The sequence below is a fragment of the Medicago truncatula genome, chromosome 2 (assembly GCF_003473485.1).
Source record: "Medicago truncatula cultivar Jemalong A17 chromosome 2, MtrunA17r5.0-ANR, whole genome shotgun sequence".
In the NCBI taxonomy this organism is placed as follows: Eukaryota; Viridiplantae; Streptophyta; class Magnoliopsida; order Fabales; family Fabaceae; genus Medicago; species Medicago truncatula.
Genome location: NC_053043.1, coordinates 32,431,952 through 32,452,551, shown reverse-complemented (window position 1 = coordinate 32,452,551; position 20,600 = coordinate 32,431,952). Strand labels below are relative to the sequence as shown.

The 20,600-nt window shown below is 33.3% G+C and overlaps 1 protein-coding gene across 3 annotated transcripts in view; it reads left to right on the top strand.

Annotated features, from left to right (window-relative positions):
* Positions 1 to 20,600, top strand: part of LOC11445788 (protein FORGETTER 1) — a 96,645-nt gene that overhangs the window by 74,282 nt on the left and 1,763 nt on the right. Inside the window, exons 1-31 of one of the 3 annotated variants that reach the window (XM_024776620.2) lie at positions 3,284 to 3,628; positions 4,792 to 4,857; positions 4,956 to 5,129; positions 5,223 to 5,353; positions 5,524 to 5,600; positions 6,493 to 6,674; positions 6,828 to 6,905; positions 7,001 to 7,133; positions 8,907 to 8,967; positions 9,063 to 9,144; positions 9,825 to 9,950; positions 10,055 to 10,198; positions 10,295 to 10,394; positions 10,489 to 10,617; positions 11,821 to 11,877; positions 12,340 to 12,413; positions 12,500 to 12,669; positions 12,853 to 12,946; positions 13,170 to 13,267; positions 13,347 to 13,482; positions 13,651 to 13,757; positions 16,132 to 16,227; positions 16,316 to 16,403; positions 16,509 to 16,629; positions 16,798 to 16,900; positions 16,982 to 17,105; positions 17,201 to 17,278; positions 17,361 to 17,479; positions 18,346 to 18,399; positions 18,469 to 18,571; positions 19,943 to 20,071. In XM_024776620.2, the coding sequence (XP_024632388.1) occupies positions 3,356 to 3,628; positions 4,792 to 4,857; positions 4,956 to 5,129; positions 5,223 to 5,353; positions 5,524 to 5,600; positions 6,493 to 6,674; positions 6,828 to 6,905; positions 7,001 to 7,133; positions 8,907 to 8,967; positions 9,063 to 9,144; positions 9,825 to 9,950; positions 10,055 to 10,198; positions 10,295 to 10,394; positions 10,489 to 10,617; positions 11,821 to 11,877; positions 12,340 to 12,413; positions 12,500 to 12,669; positions 12,853 to 12,946; positions 13,170 to 13,267; positions 13,347 to 13,482; positions 13,651 to 13,757; positions 16,132 to 16,227; positions 16,316 to 16,403; positions 16,509 to 16,629; positions 16,798 to 16,900; positions 16,982 to 17,105; positions 17,201 to 17,278; positions 17,361 to 17,479; positions 18,346 to 18,399; positions 18,469 to 18,571; positions 19,943 to 20,071 (3,507 nt within the window). In that variant the 5' untranslated portion in view covers positions 3,284 to 3,355. Of the gene's footprint in view, positions 1 to 3,283; positions 3,629 to 4,791; positions 4,858 to 4,955; positions 5,130 to 5,222; positions 5,354 to 5,523; positions 5,601 to 6,492; positions 6,675 to 6,827; positions 6,906 to 7,000; positions 7,134 to 8,906; positions 8,968 to 9,062; positions 9,145 to 9,824; positions 9,951 to 10,054; positions 10,199 to 10,294; positions 10,395 to 10,485; positions 10,618 to 11,820; positions 11,878 to 12,339; positions 12,414 to 12,499; positions 12,670 to 12,852; positions 12,947 to 13,169; positions 13,268 to 13,346; positions 13,483 to 13,650; positions 13,758 to 16,131; positions 16,228 to 16,315; positions 16,404 to 16,508; positions 16,630 to 16,797; positions 16,901 to 16,981; positions 17,106 to 17,200; positions 17,279 to 17,360; positions 17,480 to 18,345; positions 18,400 to 18,468; positions 18,572 to 19,942; positions 20,072 to 20,600 lie in introns of those variants that run through there. The other 2 variants (XM_024776619.2, XM_039830623.1) reach the window with 2 other exon arrangements.

Below are 20,600 nucleotides of genomic sequence, written 5' to 3'. Positions count from 1 at the left end.
GGATTAAGATACCCTAAAGTGCAAAGAATCTCCCCCTTACCTCGAATCCTTTGAAAAATATGGTTTTGGCTTGACGTTGTTGCACTAGGGTTTTCTCTGCCTCCGCTCTTCTCTTCTATTCTTTTTCACGTTCAGTAGATACTGAAACTTTAGATTGTTAATTCTCTATTTATACTAGGGCTAGCCTCCTACTATTGTTCTTTCTATTCTATTTCCTATTATTTTTACTCTTCCCTCCCCCACTTAGTTATTTTCTTCATTCGACACCTCCCCCTTTCCTATGTTATTTTATTTATTTGTTTTCCTCCTCATATTGTCAATCCTCCTAGTACGTCGTTAGCCATCGTAATCCATTATCTCATAGTTAACATATATATATATTAAGCATCATAACATCAATTTAATCTTAAACTCAAGAATTTATCTAACTAGCATAATTCACCAATTAAATATAAAATTTGGCCGTGGCCCATCCGGAAAAATTAAAAAATCAACAATTATAGGTCTATTTTGCGAGATTTTATGCAATTTCGTGTCGGTTTTATGTTTTGGTTGATCCAAATTTCTACAAAGTGGTGTAGTGGCCCACCCAAAAATTTAAATAATTCAATTATAGGTCTATTTTGCGAGATTTTATACAATTTTATGTCGGTTTTAGGTTTCGGTTGATCCCAATTTCCGCAAATTGATGTAGTGGCCCACCCGAAAAATTTAAATAATTCAATTATAGGTCTAATTTGCGAGACTTTAAACAATTTTTCAAAAGTTAATTTTAGTGGCCTACCCTGACATTTTTTTCTGGCTCCGCCACTGCGTACATCTGGGGGCTACCAAGCCAGGAAGGAAATCCACTAGTGTAGTCCTTATTCAATAGCTCTCAGCAAACTCCTCGTTTACACTATATGACCTAGGACCTACCCGTATAGATTTCAACCTAGGAACTCCTAGATCTGAGATCTCATCTCACTATCCTAATGGTCAGTCACAGCCACTGTGACCTATCATACCTAAACACAAACTCAAAGTAGAAGTTACCTTCCAACACAAACTACCTAACACCTTGTTTCACAACTTCGGTGTAGTGCACAATCTACCTATCTCCTTGCTTCACAGCTTCAGAGTAGTGCACATGAGTTTACAACTCAATAAACAGTCCTAGACTTGCATCACAAACGATACAAGAGAAGAACACACATGGACGACGACTCAAAACCCTTAAAATCTATTCTTTTATCAATCGATGGTTTTGATACATTACAACTCAACTAAAGGTCCTGCTCAATGCATCAAGGTGATATAAAGAAAGGCTCACAAATCAAGCACAAGTTGAAACCTTAATGACTCAATTCAATAACATTGAAATCGTGAATAAAACTAGGTACAAGTCTTCCTTATATAGCCATTCAAAGCATGAACATTTTCGTCAGAGGATAAACATATATTTGTATCAAATATTCTTTTCAGAAATATATTGAAACAAATATTCTTTAGAAAATATATTTTTCAAAATCTCTTTTGAAAATATATTTTACAAATAAATATTCATTGGAAAAATATCTTTCTTATGGATACACATATATTTGAATCAAATATTCTTTTTAGAAATATATTGAAACAAATATTCTTTAGAAATATATTTTTTAAAATCTCTTTTGAAAATATATTTCACAAATATGGTAACTCCTAAAAAGTAAGAACGTCTTTATGAACCGCCAAACACACCACCAAGGAATCCTAAAATATTGTTTATATTTTAGAAACAAATCTTCCAGCTGATTCTGGACAAAAACACGTTGCTTGGTGAACAAGAAATAGGGTGAGGTTTCTTTAATAAGATAAAGATTGTGTAAACCAAGCAACATAAACATGGCACAATGAACCGTGCCAAGATGTTGGAACATCGTATTTAAGAAAATAGTCCTACTTTAGTGTAGTACTCAATGTAGATCAGAGACTAATTTCATAAATGAATTTTTTTTATAAAGGGACCAGCAGAAGCCTTGAGAATATTTTAGGGGACTAAAATCAAATGTTGGTATATTTATAGAGACGACCCATGTTTTTAAGAGTATTTAATACATATTAAATATTTAACAAAAGTTAGCGTATATTGATGAAGAAATAATTAATCTACTTTAAAATTTAAAAATAATCTTACAAAAAGAACAAAGAAAAAAACTAAGAAAAATTTATAATTAGGGACGAGGCAATACTAAAAAAGAAATCTACACAATAAGAAATTAAAAACAATCAATGAAAAACTCATTCAAACATTTCATCAAACACTTGATGTGCAAATTATACATAGACTCTGAAGATCATAAAAATAACCCTAAAATTATAAATCATATACTCTTACTAAAATAAAAAAATTAATCATATACTATAACATAAATCATTCAACTTATGTTTAACATAATTTTTTTTGTTATAACGTAGAATTTAACAAAATTATTCAACTTATATTTACTCTTAAAATAAATCATATACTCTTATTAAAATATAAATATAAATATAAAACACCAAATTAAAAAATAAATCTAAAATTTTAAACTATAACATAATGATCATGCAAACATTTTAACTAAATTAATCAACTAACATCTAATCTAAAAATGATTTATAACATGTAAATCTAATTAATAACTAAAATAAAAAAATAATATAAAACACCAAATTAAAATATATTCCTAAAATTTTAAACTATAACATAAACATCATACAAACATTTTAACTAAATTAAGCAACTAACCTTTACTCTAAAAATGAATTATATTATGTAAACGTACTCAAAAACTAAAATAAAATAAATCTACTAAAAAATAAAAACATTTATAACAACTAAAATGTAAGTTAATAGCATTATAATTACTTAGTTGTGATTTTGTTGAATAAATTTGGTTTGGTTTTTTAGAGAGATTTGAAAAGAAAAAAAAATGGAAGATGAGATGAATAATGGATAAGAGAACTTCTGCTAGATTGTGAGAGAGATTTGAAAAAACAAATTGGAAGATGAGATGAATAATTGATGAGAGAATTTCTGTCACATTTGTAGCAGAAGATCCTCGGCAGTTAACCACCGGAAAAAACCTCGGCGGTTAACTACTGAAGGGTATTTGATTGGATAAATTACTTGTGTTTCTTAGCCAAACCAAATGTTGCAATAACAATTTTCACATCAAAATGAGTGAAAAGAGTAAAAAAAAGTTACTGACCATCATCATCGACTCTTCAACTTCGTATAGCCAAGAGGAAAACTTCACGCATATATATAACACCAAACCCACCCGCTAACAAAACAATTTTGGCGCTCACATTTTACAACCTCTCAACTTCCTTCTCTCCCTAACAGAAAATGAATCGCCAACCGCAACCACCACCACCTTCCACCGCACGCGCGCGTTGCGCCGGTTGCCGGGCCTACTTCTCCGCCGCGCAAGGTGTGGCGGAGTTACCTTGTCCGAACTGTCAAATGCCGCATGTGTTCTTCGTTGACTCTTCCGCAGTGAAAATCCGGTGTTCTTCGTGTAAGGCGGTTGTGAATGCTCCAAGTAATCTTTCGAAGTTTCCGTGTCCGCAATGTCATGTGAGGATTGATGTTCATGCTGATGTTGAAGAAGTTAACGAGGTTTTGTGCTTTCATTACTTTGTTTTTTACTGTAGTTGATATTTTGACCTAATTTTCAGATTGGGGGAATCTTATGGAGTGAAGGTTGTGTTGATTAGGGAGTGATTTTGCATTGTTTATGTGACTTTGATTTGATTAGTTGCTGTTGAGTTAACTGATGAGTGTGTGCTGTTTGGATCTTAATTTTTGCAGCTTATAAAATAAATGCTTATGAATAAGCTATTTCTTAGGGTCCTAATAATGATTGTTGTGTTGCTTAGAGAATGATTTTAGATTGTTTACGTCACCTAGTTTTGATTAGTTGATGTTGTTATTATGATTATATATATGGTTTACGGTGGCTATCAGGGGCTTGTTTGGAACTTATTTTGCAGCTTATTAATTAAGCGCTTGCTATTTCTATAACACAAGATAAAATGAAGTCAAACTGTTTTTACATAATATATAAGCCATTTTTGTAAGCTATCTTGGAGAGTTTGTGGAAATAAGCTGAAAATAGACTCTGAACCTGTCATAAGTTGTTTTCATAAGTTTTCCCAAACGGTGTCACAGGAGCTAGATATGCTCCAGAATCCTAGAGAGACAGTTGGAAAACAATCTGTCCAATAAATGTGCTGGAGAGAGAGATTCTAATAGAAACCGTAAAATCAACAACTGATTTTAAACGAAAGGCTCTACAATGGATATTGATGAGCTCAAAGGCTCTCCAATGGTGAAATGTAGAAAACGCAAGAGATAAACCCAAGTTCCATGAACTCCTAGCAGAGCTAGGCCCCTAGACCAGAGAGGAACTCTCCTAACAAGTTTCTAACAATATTCGTGAATGAGTTACACAATACCCTTCCCTCTCTTTTATAATAGAAATATCCCTAAAATCAAGGAAATATCTCAACTAACTCTTATTGCCTATACTTCTACAATCTTTTAGAATGTGCCTTATCTTAGTGTTCTATCAGTTTCTATATAAGAAACTAAAAATAAATCAATGGATGACTTCGTTCTCCGTTATTTCTATATTTTCTTCCTTTCTTTTATTTCCCTATGGAATGTGTTTGCAAGTTTCCTTTTAAAGTTATTGTCTTTCTATTTTTTCCTATCCTTGTATTTGTATCTCATGGTTTTTTTTTTTTTTTTTTTTTTTTGTCAATATTAAAATATATCAGCTGGTTAATGAAGTGGAGCAAGAAGAAGGCGATGGAGGTATCGCCGGAGAAACATTTACAGATTATGTGAGTTAAATACTCTTGGGAGCAATTTATATTAAACTTTTTTGTGTTAATTTATCAAATGGTAGATTTTACTGATACCAACGTCTCTTGTTATGCAGCGACCATCCAAGCTATCTATTGGATCTCCACACCCAGATCCGATTGTAGAGACATCTTCCTTGTCTGCAGTGCAGCCACCCGAGCCTACTTATGATCCAAAGATTAAGAATGATTTGGAACGTTCAAAGGCTTTGTCATGCTTGCAGATCGAGACATTGGTTTATGCTTGTCAGGTTTCTCTCACCACATGATTGAATATCGATAGTAAATAATTATAAATAATTACAATTTAACTTTCATATGTATGATGTTTGTTTCCATGGTAGAGACACCTTCAACATGTTCCCAGTGGTCCTAGGGCAGGATTCTTTATTGGAGATGGAGCTGGTGTAGGTAAAGGTCGAACAGTCGCTGGGCTAATCTGGGAGAACTGGCACCATGGAAGGAGAAAAACCCTGTAAGTTTAAGTCACAATTTGTGCTTGTAATCATGGGCATGCTTTTAAGAATTGAGATAAACATTCACTTTTCAACGTGCTTTATTGTGCATGCATACATACTTGTTTGTAATTTCAACTTGGAGTGGGTCTTTTAATTCCTATTTTCATGTTCCAATGATCTTACGCAGGTGGATTTCTGTTGGCTCAGACTTGAAGTTTGATGCCAGGAGAGATTTGGATGATATGGGTGCAAGTTGCATTCCAGGTATGCTTTTTGGGTCTGTAAACTGAAGTCCTATGATATAATTAACTTCTTTGGTAGTTTGATGTAATTATCATACCGTTAACATAAAAGAAATGGTATTAATCAGGGATAGAAGGGGTTCAGTTTCAGTTGTTAAGGAAAGAGTTTAAAGTTAGTAATAATATTAACGAAGTGAAAAGTCTTGGGTGTGCGGTGCCACTTCAATTGTTATGCTACTGCTACATACTCCATCCGTCCCTTTTTATAGGACTATCTAACAAAAATCACAGATATTAAGGAAAAAATGTTGGAGTAATAAATTTGTTAGAAATGTTTGTGACTGTTATTACCAAATTACCCTTTGCGTATAGATATATTCAATGTTAACTTTTCATATTCCAAGATACATTGATAGAATTAATAAGGGGCATATGTGGAATAAGAGTAATAAAAGCATTTATAAATTTGTAGATGGTCTTATATTTAGGGACAATTTTTTTTTGCTTTATAAACGATCTTGTAATTAGGGACGGAGCGAGTATATTGTTATTAGGTTAATGGAACCTTTTTGAAGATTGACACACACATTGTCATTCTAGGACGCTTTCCTTCCAATTGCAGATACTGCAAGGGACCGGAGAGCTTCACTTTTTTAACATTATTTTTTGTCTCTTGCGTTTTCTTGTATTTTTGTTTACAATATAACATATCCTCCTATTATTTTTTGCTTTCTTGTGTCTAATAATTCATATGTTATCCAAAAAATAATTTTATCTGATGTTTTGTTGGCTTCCTTGGTTAATTAAGAGTCTTCTTTGATTGTTATTGTAATGCTTTTTCTTCACTATTTTGTTTTTGTATATTACAAGATTCATTATGCATTTAAATATATTTCTTTCTTGAATCTGTCCAGTGCATGCTTTGAATAAACTGCCTTATACTAAGCTTGATACAAAGTCTGTTGGAGTTAGGGAGGGAGTTATTTTCTCGACATACAGTAGCCTCATAGCATCATCTGACAGAGGTCGTACCCGTATGCAACAGCTTGTGCAGTGGTGTGGACCCAAGTTTGATGGTCTTATAATATTTGATGAGGTATTAGGCTTTTTTAAATGGAAATCATTCCTATTCTCAATTGATATTTCCACTGTTGAATTTTGAGGGATATTGTTATTAAGTGGTATTTTAAGTATTCAATTTATATTTATTACTCTTTATTATTGAAGTGTGTGTGTGGCTTCATTACAGTGTCATAAAGCAAAAAATTTGGTTCCCGAAAAGGATAAGAAGCCAACGAAAACTGGTCAAGCAGTACTTGATATACAGGTTTGTACTCTAGTTGTGTTATTGTTCACTTCAAAATGAAATAATTAGTTTTGAGTGTATAAATTATTCAAAGTTCTTCCATTAAATTTTGACAGGCTCAACTACCTGAAGCTCGGGTTGTTTATTGCTCAGCTACTGGTGCATCTGAACCTCGCAATATGGCTTATATGGTTCGTCTTGGCCTTTGGGGAGCTGGGACTTTTTTCCCTGATTTTGGTGAATTTCTAGGTAGTGTTCTTTCTCTTATCTTTTCTTTTTTCTTTTTAAAATAGTAACTATGACTATTCATCTTTTTTCTTCATATTATCTTTTTCCTTATTTCAAAAAAAATATACTGATGAAAGAAGATATGCTTTTATATAGTTGATCATGTGATTTGGTCACCTGGCATATAAATTATGACAATGTTCAAAGTAGTTCAAGTGTTTTTTTTTCTTGATTTTTAATTTTTATGCAACATGCTGCACGTGGAGATAAATACTCATCTTTTTGTATCAACTGGCACCTGTTTGTGTTTGATATAAAAGGATTATTAATGGGACTGTTTGATTTATTTTCCATTTTCAGTTGGTCATAAAAGGGACTGTTTGATTTATTTTCCATTTTCAGTTGGTCTTTTTTCATCATTATAAAAATAACTCCATTTTCATTTTGTTTTTTATATTGAAAATTTTCTTCAGGAAGTGGTGAAAATAACACTTCCTTCTAACAATTTTGTGACAATTTTGAAAACAAGGTAAAAATATGTAATGTAACATTTTTATTTTACTATGAATTTGAAAACATCAACTGAAGGTGAAGATAAGAAACTAAGTAAACTGTTCTAATATTTTCAGTTGTATTTTCTTCATGGCTTTGTTGCTCACCTCTCGCTTTTTGCATGTATTGACCGATAAGAACTTGATGGATATATAAATTGTTATTTGGATTATTAAATATGGGAAATATATTTATTGGGAATAGAGTGCATGCACAAATTTGCTTATATGTTATGATAACCTAACAAGTCTTGTTTATGGGCTGTATAAAAGGATTATTAATGATTACAAAATTTACGTCCAATTACTTCAAACACGACAGCATATCTAGCATTTACAGCACTCTTTAATCTGGTGAATAGTATTCCACCATTCTAAGTTTGTAAGCGAGTTGGCTGTACTGTTATGTTAGGTTGTCAATTCATGATAGCGGCACAGAGCATCTGACCCCAAAACTTCGATAGCAGTATAGTGTGTCGCAGAATGACTGCTATTATAATATCTTGGGAAATGTTGACCAGTGCTCGCAGGGCACTAGTTAAAGAAATATAAAAGTAAATGTTTTCTTGAAAATAGTGTATTTTACTTTTTGAAATTTCAAAAAGTGTTGCTTTTAATGTTTACTTTTTGAACATGACCCTAATATCTTTAATATTTATTAAATAATAAATATTATATATATATTAATAATAATATATATACACACTAAATAAGTTTTATTAAAATATTTATATTCATGATATATATTGAAATAGTTTTATTTTTTGTTTCACTTTATTCCTTGATTAGAGTTTTTTTTTGTTGATAGTTTTTTTAGAGCATTTTTAAACCATATAAACATATCTTTCATATAAATTATTTTTTCATATATACATTTTTATTTTTTTAATCATATTAGAGATTAGAGACAGAAAACAAAGCAAACAGTTGAAAAAGACACAACGTGTCGGCCTTTTTAACAAGTAGGAAGCAAATGGACGCGCTGAAGGTGCCAAGGGCTGCAAAAAGGCCAAAAAGATGGACCACACTGAAGGTGGTAAAAAGGGAGACAACAATATTACAAAATATACGCCTAATAACTACAAATGCGACCACATATATGCAACATTTAAGTTCAACTTACTACTGCTGCATCACATAGAGCATTTTAGATATTTTTGTTGTGCGCATATATACCTGTACATGTGGCCATTGGCCCTTACCCTGTAATTGTTTAAAGTTCATTAACAAGTGATGAATCCAGGTGCTCTTAACAATGGGGGTGTTGGAGCTCTAGAACTAGTTGCAATGGACTTGAAAGCAAGGTTATATAATATTTCTACAAACACATCCACTCTCAGCCATATGCACCTTTACGTATCTGAAATATATATTATTCTGCTTCATTTTCTAATTTCAGGGGGATGTATTTATCTCGCACACTTAGCTACAAGGGTGCTGAGTTTGAAATTATTGACGCACCATTAGATGATAGAATGATGGTATGACTGACTAATTTCTTTGGGCATATGGATGGCTACTCTTTACTGTATTCTGAAGTTGTAATTGTCTTGCTTTGTTAATAGTAATTACCATTAGATGCTCTTTCATTTCAATAATTTCCTCTATAGATAACTAAATGATGAAAACTAAATTCCATCACCAAACTAGCAGTCAATAGTTGCTGGCATGGAGTGGGGCAAAGGCTCTCAACTCCCCAATGTTTGTGGCTGAATGTATTTGTCGGGGTAGAATGCCATAGTTGCACCTGAGTATGGCTCGAATACTACTATAGTAGTTTATATAATGGCATCCAATCCAGAAACTTCATGTCATAATAGCTTCTTTTGCCTTCTCCGTTTCTTCAAAGATATAGCTCATGCCTGATTTTGTTTCACCAACCACAAGAATGGGCACTCGAACACGAGGAGCCATGACTTTTAGACTAAAACACAATTCTAAAATGAGCCACAAGGACAATTTTCACCTCCTGCCTTCCCTAAGCCTCTGATTCTCTTTCAATTGCTACATCAGTCTTGTGTATTAAGGCTATTCTTGTAATAGAATTTTGACATCATGGTTTAATAGGTAGTTTAGATCTATATTTTGTTTTACTCATTCATTTGTCTTTTGAGTTCAGTATGCTCATCTGATTATGTACGTTTTTTCTCAAATATCCTAGCATGCGTATAAAAAGGCTACAGAAGTTTGGATGGATTTGCGTAAGAAGTTGCAGTCTGTCATTGAGTTAATATCTGACAAAATTAATACCAGACAACTATGGCGATCATATTGGGCAAGCCACCAGGTATTAAGTCTAAGTTGTTTCATGGAGACAAGTTCTTCATCTCTATTAGACATTTATTATTTACTGAAGTTTTTGGATTGTCCCTTTTCCTTTTAAAACTGTAGAGATTCTTCAGACATATGTGTATGTCTTCTAAAGTTCCTACTGCAGTGAAACTGGTGAACCAAGCATTAATGGAAGACAAGTGTGTAGTCATAGGTCTGCAGAGTACGGGGGAAGCAAGGACAGAGGAAGCTGTTTCAAAATACGTGTGTATTTGAATTCATTTTAATTTTATTTAAAGCTTTTTTCTTGCATTTCAGTTGCATTATGTTATTTATTTACTTACTTATTGTTTTGGGTAGGGCTCTGAATTTGATGACTTTATTTCTGGACCTCGTGAGTTGCTACTAAAATTTGTTGAGGACAATTTCCCATTGCCACAAAAGCCTGAACTTCTCCCCGGTATCTACATGCCGTGTTTTGTTATATACCCTGTATTAACATTAATAATTATGCAATTATTAGTTATTATTTTTTTTTAATTTTACTATATAAGATGACGGAGTAAAGGAGCTTCAAAGGAAGAGGCACTTGGCAAGTCCTGATGTTTCAGGAAAATCTCGAGTCAGAAAAGTAGCTAAGCGGCAGCCGCCTAGTGATTCTGAAAGTGATGAAGAATCTGAAAGTGAGCTTCAAGCTTTTTTTTATTAAACTTTTGCATCTGTCCTTTCTCCTAATGCATCAAATCAGGCTTATTTTCAGCCTTTATTTTATATGGGGGTTAGAAGGGCGCTGATCAACTACAACAACAACCAAACCTTTTCCCACTAAGTGGGGTTGGCTAACATCGAACAAATTACGCCATAATGTTTTATCATAAACCATATTTCGTCCAACTCATAAATTTCTAAATATATCTTAATAACTTCTCTTATAGATTTTCTAGGTTTTTCTCTGCCTTTAGTGATTTGACTATCCTCCATCTGATCTAGTCTCCTTACTACATAATATATAGGTCTTCTCTCTACATGGCCGAACCACCTAAGCCGATCAACTACATTGTTTTTAAAAATTCAATTTATAAAAATAAAATTATTGTTTTTAAAATTCTTTAATTTTTTTTTTGTTATCCTTTATCAATGAGAATTTATTAGAAGAGGATATATATGGAATTGATCAAAAGTCAAAACAGAAGCACAATGGGCAGTTAGCTTCTACTCCCTCCTTCCCAAATTGTATGTCACTTTAGAAAAAAAATTTGTCCCAAATTGTATGTCACTTTACAATACCAATGAAACATTAATGTTACTTTTCCTATTATATCCTTAACTATTTATTACTCTTTCTTTTTTCAATTCTTTCATTTATCTTTCCCATATCATTTATTAAGGACAATTTTGTAAAACAACTCATAATATCTCTTTTCCACACAATATTAATTACATTTCTTAATATGTGTGAAATGCCCAAAACGTCATACAATTTGGGACGGAGGGAGTAGTTGTTTTGTTTTTTCCATTGAATTAAATTGGGTAAAAAAAATTTGGCGACCATGGTCTGATCTTTTTGGTCATTCTCTCTTCTAAATTTGTTGTGTACTATAACTGCAAGAGGAAGAAATTGGTGCTTTTCTGTCATACTTGAGCACAGTAGTACATTTCAGCTTATTTCGGCCATTTTGGCATGTCATTGCTTATTATTAATAGAGGGAACTATTTATTATAATGTATAAATAAATAATTACATGCTGTGGTTTGTGAAGATCTGCTGTAAGAAAGCTTGTTATTGATAATATCTGAAGTTTTGATGAAGTGTAGTGTTACCGTGTTAGTAGTATTCAGCACAACAACACTGAATGATTTTTGATTTCACCATTTGCTTGATGCAGCTGCCTCTGTTCCTGAATCTTCTGATTCTGATTACGGACCAGAAGGGAATGAAAGTGGTGCGTTTTCTGTCTCGTGTTATTTAAGATTAACTAGTATATCTCTTGTACAAAAGTTGTCTTGGGGGGTTGGGTAGCTCAACTGGTTTGAGCTAAGGGATAAAGGAGTTAAGGAGTTAAAAGTCCAGGTTCAAGTGCTGGCAAGGAGAAAACTAATATAACAATTAACATACTAATATTTGCCATTAAAAAAAAAAGTTGCCTTTGGTAAAAAAATTTCACCCTTTTTGTTATTCTGGTTTTGTTTTTGTTATCATCAAGAGCTATCATGCATGTTCACATGCTTGTTGTTGTGAGGCTATCATGCATGTTCTCATGCTTGCTATTGTGAGGAACTGCTAACAAAACTGTTTATGATTTTAATGTCTGAAGTTCTTTTAAAATATTGATGGTAGTATTCAGTACATAAAAAATCGTCATGAGAACCATTTGATTTTAGTATTTTACCATTGTTTGATGCAGCTGCCTCTGGTCTTGAATCTTCCGACTCTGATTATGAGGAGTTTCAGAAATGTGAAATTTGCAGCACTGAAGAGGTAATATTTATTGATTATTCTCTGAAAAAACTTTCTTGAATTGCCTTGATGCCATATGTGTAGGATTCACATATTTTTCTGTACAGGAAAGGGACAACTTGTTGCAGTGTTCCCACTGTGGAAAATACGCTCATCACTCATGCTTGGTGCCACCAATTAGCGATTTTGTTCTTGAGGAATGGGCATGTGATTTGTGCAAGGATACAACCGTAAACTATCTCCCTCCTGGAACAGATATAATTGAACTCCAGAAAAGGTTAAAACTTGTATAATTTTTTTTTTAATTTGGCACTCTGGTTTCAATGTCATATTTATCATTTTATGTTTGATAATTTGTTTGACTTTGGCACCATTTGTTGAATCAACAAAAGTTATTCCACAAAAAGTTAGAAATCAAAAGAGTATGACAGTGATGAATATTTTCGTGGGATTGCTGTAGGTATGACACAGCCATGGAGTGCAAGAAAAATATATTAGAGATGATTTGTGCTTTGGATCTTCCAAACAATCCCTTGGATGATATTATTGATCAGGTAATTGATCATTCGTTGATTCATCCTCATTTTCCTCTTTAATGCCACAATCATTTTTAACATCATTTTGTTAACTGTCACCTGGCATATAGTTGTTGGTCAATGGTAGTCCAGTAACTGCTATGAATAGATGTCTGTTGTAGCAATTTTATGCTCTGCAATTAATGCTAAAGGCCAGAGAATAGCTCTTTTAATGGATTCTATGAATGAATTTTTAATGCAGTTAGGAGGCCATGACAAAGTTGCAGAAATTACAGGAAGGAAAGGAATGCTTGTGAGGGCCCCAAGTGGAACGGGTGTGTTTTATCAGACTCGAAATACGTGAGTTTCATAATGTCACCATATCTAATTGATAAACATCAATTCATGCTTGCTTAATTAGTTGTGTTCCTCCCTTTAGAAAAGATGTCACTGCCGAGATGGTCAACATGAATGAGAAAAAGCTCTTTATGGAAGGTAAGAAGTTAGTGGCCATCATCTCTGAAGCTGGATCAGCTGGTGTTTCGTTGCAGGCAGACCGAAGAGTGATAAATCAGGTAATCAAACTTTTTGAAAATATTTCTATCCCTTGAATCACCAGTGTTTTCTGTCATTATTTGATGGTTTTTGCAAATATTCTGCTCAGAAGCTAGTGATATTATCTTGTGAACTTTTCAATTGTTTTATTCTTTTGCTGTTTTTTCCCTTTGACCTTTACAAAATAGAAAAGAAGGGTTCACTTGACTCTTGAACTTCCATGGAGTGCCGACCGAGCAATTCAGCAGTTTGGAAGAACTCATAGATCCAATCAAGTCTCAGCACCAGAATACAGGTAAATAAGCACTGTTAATATTTGGGTCTAACTCATCCTTACAAAACCAGCTTGTATGGTAAAGAGTGCCACTCTTTATAAATTCTTTAGAAGAGTCCTATCAATCCAATGTGGTACTTGGGTTTTTCTCAGTACACGACAATTAGGAAAAACCCAAGTCCCACATTGGATAGATAGGACTCTTGATAAGAGTTTATAAAGAGAGACACTTCTCACCTTACAAGCCGGTTATTAAGGATGAGTTAGACGCAATTTCAACATGGTATAAGAGTCTATTGATTCAGGCCACCTACCATTTATACACGCACCAAGCCCAATAGTACTGGGCGTGAAAGGGTGTATTGGAAAAAACCCAAGTCCCACATTGGATAGATAGGACTCTTGATAAAGAGAGGCTCTCCTCACCTTACAAGCCCCGTTTGTATGGATGAGTAAGGCCCATTTTCAACAAGCATTATTGATTAATTTAGTTTCTGAATTGTGTATAATGATGTACATGCATCACCTGTTTGCTTTGCCTCTAGTGAATATCTAGCTCACATTAAGTGCTTTTTAAGGTTTTTGAACATACTAAGCATAAATTTTGTTTTTGAGTGTACTAGTTTTCATGATAAAATACTCGGTACTAAAGTAGTTAGCCATATTGACATACAATAAATGAAAGTATAGCTCCAAAAAAAGTAATTAGTGCTTCATTGGTATTTTAAAATGACAAATGATGAGACAAGAAAATATTACAAATGTGTTACTTAATATTAGACGGAAGGATTACAAAAAAAATGGTATATTCACTATGAAAGAACAGAAAATGGAAATGGTTTTTGTAACGGTACCCAGAGAGTACGATTCTTCTACCAAAGTCCAAGACTCATCTGAGATAATATTTAATTTTTCGAACTATCTATTTATTCCTTAAATTATCACCCTCTCCATTTTAGTCCCTAAACTTTGCAAATATAAAAAGTTGTTCTTAAAGTATATAAAATTCGTAAATTTAGTCTCTGCTATTTATATTTTAGGGACTAAATTGATGTATTTCATATACTTTAGGGGTTACTTATTGTATGTATATAGTTTAGGGACTAAATTGTAGAGGGAGTGGTGGTTTAGGGATTACACTAATGGTTGGGTTTCTTGATGTATTTATATAGTTTAGGGACTAAGTTGTAGAGGGAGTGGTGGTTTAGGGATTAAACTGATGGTTGGGTTACTTATTGTATTTATATAGTTTAGGGACTAAATTGTAGAGTTAGTGGTTGTTTAGGATTACACTGATGATTTATTTTAATTGAACATGTGTTTCCCCAAAAAATGCCTCCCCACTCTCTCACCAATTCTCCATGTCATAAAATTTCCTCGCTGTCCCCACCTTGTAGAATATACTTTTCAGTATAGGAAGCTTGCTATGACACAGGTTCAACAGTCAATCCTCGTCTGAATCCTTTAAATCATTCAGCCCTAGGTTTCTATCTAGTGTGAACTGTATGATAATATGTAATGGAAATCTTTTTGAGCTATTCCCTTTAGTCTCATATATTAGCAGCAAAAAGCTCAAATTTGTTGGTCTCAAATAGAACCAAAATTCAATTGCGAATGCTATAATTAGTGCTGTTATTCCCAATTTACCCTTGATTGAAATCAATATTTGTTTTTCCAGCTTTTGATGTATCCATGAAATTAGCATGTTTCCCACGTCCATTATCCAAGAAGCATGAATTGTCTTTGGTCATAAGTCCAAGGGTAATGAGAGAGACCAAAATACTTGTATTGTGATTGGTTTGCAATAAATATAAAGACAAGGGGAAAATGGGAAACATTATTTATTAATTTCCGTTGCTTAAATGCAATTAACCAACTTTCTTAAAGGTGTGCATTTGTTTTTCCGTTGGTTAAATATAGGCTGAATTGCATGTTTGGTCCCTTATGTTTATTTTAGGTTTTAAGTTGGTCCCTTATGTTTTAAAAGTTTCAAGTTGGTCCTTTATGTTTTTAACAGTTTCATGTTGGTTCAAAACGTTACTCACATTAGAACAAGTTAGCCCCTTCCAGGAGACCAACCTAAAGACTTGTATTGTGATTGGTTTTGCAATAAATATAAAGACAAGGGGAAAATGGGAAACATTATTTATTAATTTCCATATTGCTTAAATGCAATTAACCAACTTTCTTAAAGATGTGCATTTTTTTTTCCGTTGCTTAAATATAAGACAGGTGTGGATTTTTTTTCCCGTTGCTTAAATATAAGATCGGAGAGAGTAAGAGAGAAGCACTTGAAATCTGATTTGAAATGGTTGCAGTGACAGGCGCTGTTGATACTCTACCTAGATGCTACACCTGCTTGACACAATTTCTTATCCTTGTAAATTTTCTTCAGGTTACTATTTTCAAACCTTGGTGGAGAACGCCGGTTTGCATCAGCTGTTGCTAAGAGATTAGAATCCCTTGGAGCTTTGACTCAGGGAGATCGTAGGCAAGTGGGATTATGAGTTGTGTTTTCAGTGAGCCAACATGGATAAATTTTAACATCTTAGCTGATGTTGTTTCTGTGTACATTACAGGGCAGGGCCTTCGTTAAGTGCATATAATTATGATAGTGCTTATGGGAAGAGAGCACTGATGCTTTTGTACAATGGAATACTGGAGCGGGTAATTAATTTTTGTTGATAATAACAAATGTGCATATTGACAATAAGTTTAATAAGAAATGAACAGGTCCAATCCATCTACTGATAAAAGTAATTAATTGTGCAGGATCCCCTTCCTGTTGTACCTCCAGGATGCTTATCTGACAGACCAGATACAATCAAAGATTTTATTATGCAGGCAAAAGCTGCTCTTCTTTCCGTTGGAATTTTTAAGGACGACGGCCTTGGTAATTCATTGTTTCCCCTTGTCTAATGTTAGATTGAATAGGTATATAATAATGGTGATATCTAATCGATGTATATTTTAGGTTTCATCATTTACTGCCGTGAAGTTTATGATACCACATTATCTGTGTTTTTTCTCATTATTAAATGTTGACTTCTTATATTTAAAGGAGATGATGATATGAATTGCTACATTGATGATAAAAATGATATACACAATATTGGACGATTTCTCAACCGGCTTTTAGGAATAGCTCCTGAGACTCAGAATAGGTTTGTAATTTGTGATTGAAATGATTTGATACTTCTACTTCAGCATTTGGTTGAATTCACTAATTTTTTCCGTATCAACAGGCTATTTGAGTTATTTGTGAATATCTTGGATCTTCTTGTTAATAAAGCTCGCATTGAAGGTAACCTTGATACAGGCATTGTTGACTTGAAAGCTAATGTCATTGAACTGCAAGGGACTCCAAAGGTATTTATTTTTGTCCTAAACTTCGTGCTGCCATTCATTTTCGTATGTTATTGCATAGAAAATTTAAGACTGAATATAAATTTCCTTTGATGCAGACAGTCTATGTTGATCAAATGAGCAGGGCTTCAACTGTTCTGTTCACATTCACCTTGGATCGTGGGGTTTCATGGGAGGTACATATGCTTTCTCAGATATCCTAACTAAGTTACACTTTACTCTAACACACACATTTTGCTGATATCATTTACGCATCAGTTGGCAAATACCATGCTGAATGAGAAGCAGAAGGTTGGATTTTGTTCAACTGGTGATGGCTTCTATAAGTCCAAGAGGGAGTGGTTGGGAAAACGTCATGTTATTTTAGCATTTGAAAGGTATCGTTTCTGGTTTTTGTTGTAGTTGTTATATAACTATTCATAACATAAAATAAAATTACACCGGGAAAACGTCATGTTATTTTATTTTGATATAGTTATAACTTGTGTGGTAAATTTCCTTTAAGCTTGAGTGGTCCTTTTTCCATCATAACATAAAATTAAACCTGAAGTATTGCTCTATTCTATCTACCTCACTTGAATCCTATATATTACATGTATCTCTATTTCTTTGTTATTGTACTAGTTGGACCCTTGATTTTCATCCCAAAAGTATACCTTAGCTACATTTTGCATTTCATGAATTCTATTTTACTTCTATTAAAACGACAACCATTTGTTTCCAATACTTACCTTCACAGCTTTAACTGTCCATTTACTTATTTTCTCAACTCTTCAACTAAGGTTTTGTTATATTTGACAAATATGGATTGTGACAATATCTCTTGGACGTGTTAAATAAACACGTTTACCACCGAAATAAGAGGATAAGGGCTCAAAGGGATAAATTTCTTTTGGCACAATACTAAGAAAGGATCAGAGAAATTAAATAAAGTTATTCGTAAATATGTATTTATGTGTGTGTGATTGATTAGTCTTTCAATTTCTGAATCCAAGCAATACATAGTTACTCATGATGAAACTGTAGATGTTGAGGGATGCAATCCCCAGTCAATTACTTCCTCCGGCCTTATTTATAAGCAAAAGTTTTTGCTTCACACATTAAGAAATTAGTTTTATTTACTAAAAAATCATTTACTATAATAGTTATCACATTACATTTGTTTTGTGACTACACGGAGTACATAATAAAGCTTTCTGTTTTCATTTACTGATGTCAGTATGTTTGTTCTTTTTTATTTCAGTTCGGCTCCATCTATGTATAAGATAGTTCGTCCTCCTACCGGAGAATCAACGCGGTATGTATTTCAGTTACTTGTCCTTATAGTTTAATTTTCTTGTTTACCCATTTTCCCCTGCAATTGTAGGGATATGCATCTGCTAGAATTAACTAGAAAATATTCAAAAGTTTCATCTTTAAAGGAGGCCCAAATTGGTTGGGAAACCGAATATGAAGCTTCATTTAAACAGGTATGTCTATCCTAATTTATTTCTCGTAATTGTAACTTCATGCAAGGAAATTAATATAAACAGAGTACATATTGAGATATTAAGTATTTAGGAATGGGAATAATCCCTTGCAGTAAGAGACTAGCTTACAGTTGAGACTAATCTGAGTATGGAAACCAGAACACAAAACAAAGCAATAGGAAATTATAATAAAAACAGAATGATAGGACTCCTCCCTGAGACCAGCAGGTCTGCCCAACCAATTTTCCTAGTATGTCCATTTCCAAATGGTTATCCATATTGCACTTCCCCATCCCCTTAATGACACCTGTTCCCTTCTAGTTATCTCTCAAATGAATTATCCCCCTCTAGCTGGACCCTTCCCATCATCATTCTCTCATAAACGTTTGGCTTAAGTGCACTTTTCACCCCTATCTTTTGCCAATTGTGCGATTTTGCACCCCATGTTTTTAAACGAGCGATTTTGCACCCCATCTTTTTCCCCCTTTCTGATTTGGAGGCCCCCCATGTGTTTTAGTGATGATGTGTATGATTTTGATGACGTGTCTTCATTTAATGTTTTCCACGTGTGTAAATGTAATTTTTAAAAGACAAAATTGATTTTGGAAATTAAAAGAAAATGCAGATCTTGTTAAAATAAAATTAAAATTAAAATTAAATAAAATACAAACAAAAACCAATTACAAAAATAAAATTAAAACAAAACCAATTAAAAAAACCTAATTATTTATTTTAATTTTTTTCCATATGGATTTTATTCATAGATTTTTTTTTAAACAAAAAATATCGATTACCGGTTCCGTTCATGGTAGAGCTGTCAATTTTTTTCCCTTTTTTTTTGGTCACCAAATTTTTTTTCCGTTTCTTTTAATTTCCAAAATCAATTTTTTGTTTTTTAAAAATTACATTTACACACGTGGCAAACATTAAATGAAGACACGTCATCAAAATCAGACACATCATCACTAAAATTCATGGGGGGCCTCCAAATCAGAAAGGGGGAAAAAGATGGGGTGCAAAATCGCTCGTTTAAAAACATGGGGTGCAAAATCGCACAATTGGCAAAAGATAGGGGTGAAAAGTGCAATTAAGCCTAAACGTTTAGGCCTTCATCATTATCTCTGGGCCTTCTCCTATTGGAAGACATTGTTGCTTGTTCATTGTTGTGAACTTGTGGCCTAATTCGCCCATATGGAACGTAACCATTCATTTATTAGCGATTTTACGATAAGATAAAGTTGTATTCTACCTTGTTGTATCATATATAGAATTTAAAATCTCATTTGCATGTGCATGTTAATGTGCACTCACTCATTTACATTTTTCAAATTCATATTATCTCACATTTTGACTTATTACTTTTGTTGTCAGTGCATGCATGGTCCCAATTGTAAGATTGGTAAGTTCTGTTCAGTTGGCTCAAGAATACAACAAGTAAATGTCTTAGGTGGTGTTATTCTTCCTGTTTGGGGAAACATAGATAAGGCGCTCTCTAAGCAGGTATTTCACCAATCCATAAAACATTCATGAGAAAGAACATATTTTGCAGATATTATAAATATTAATTTTTGTATGTTGTATCAATTTGTCAATTTTTGATATCTTTTAGATCTGATTGTTTGAGTTTTTAATTGGTGCTGTGGCAGTGTAAAAATTGTAAAAGATATCTTTTGTTGTAATATAATATGATATAAGTAACTTTTATAGTAACTTGAACGCTGAGACACTTTCTTTTCATGAAAAATGTACTGATTTTGTTGATACTCTGGTGGATTGTGATAGAGCCCAGAGTAATGAGGATGTGTCACGTGATAAATTGGTACATATAGTGAATCTAAAGGACCTAAGACTTGGTTTGTATATTCTAGAAGGGGCAAGAAGGGAAATTGTGGCTAGTTGTTATAAGATGGTGACGTGGTCAGAAAAGGAGAGCACACAACTACTTCCACATTATAAGGAGTGAAGGGGAAATGTGAGAGAGTACCCTTGATTATTGTTAGAACGTTAGAATGAATAAGCAGCTGTAGCC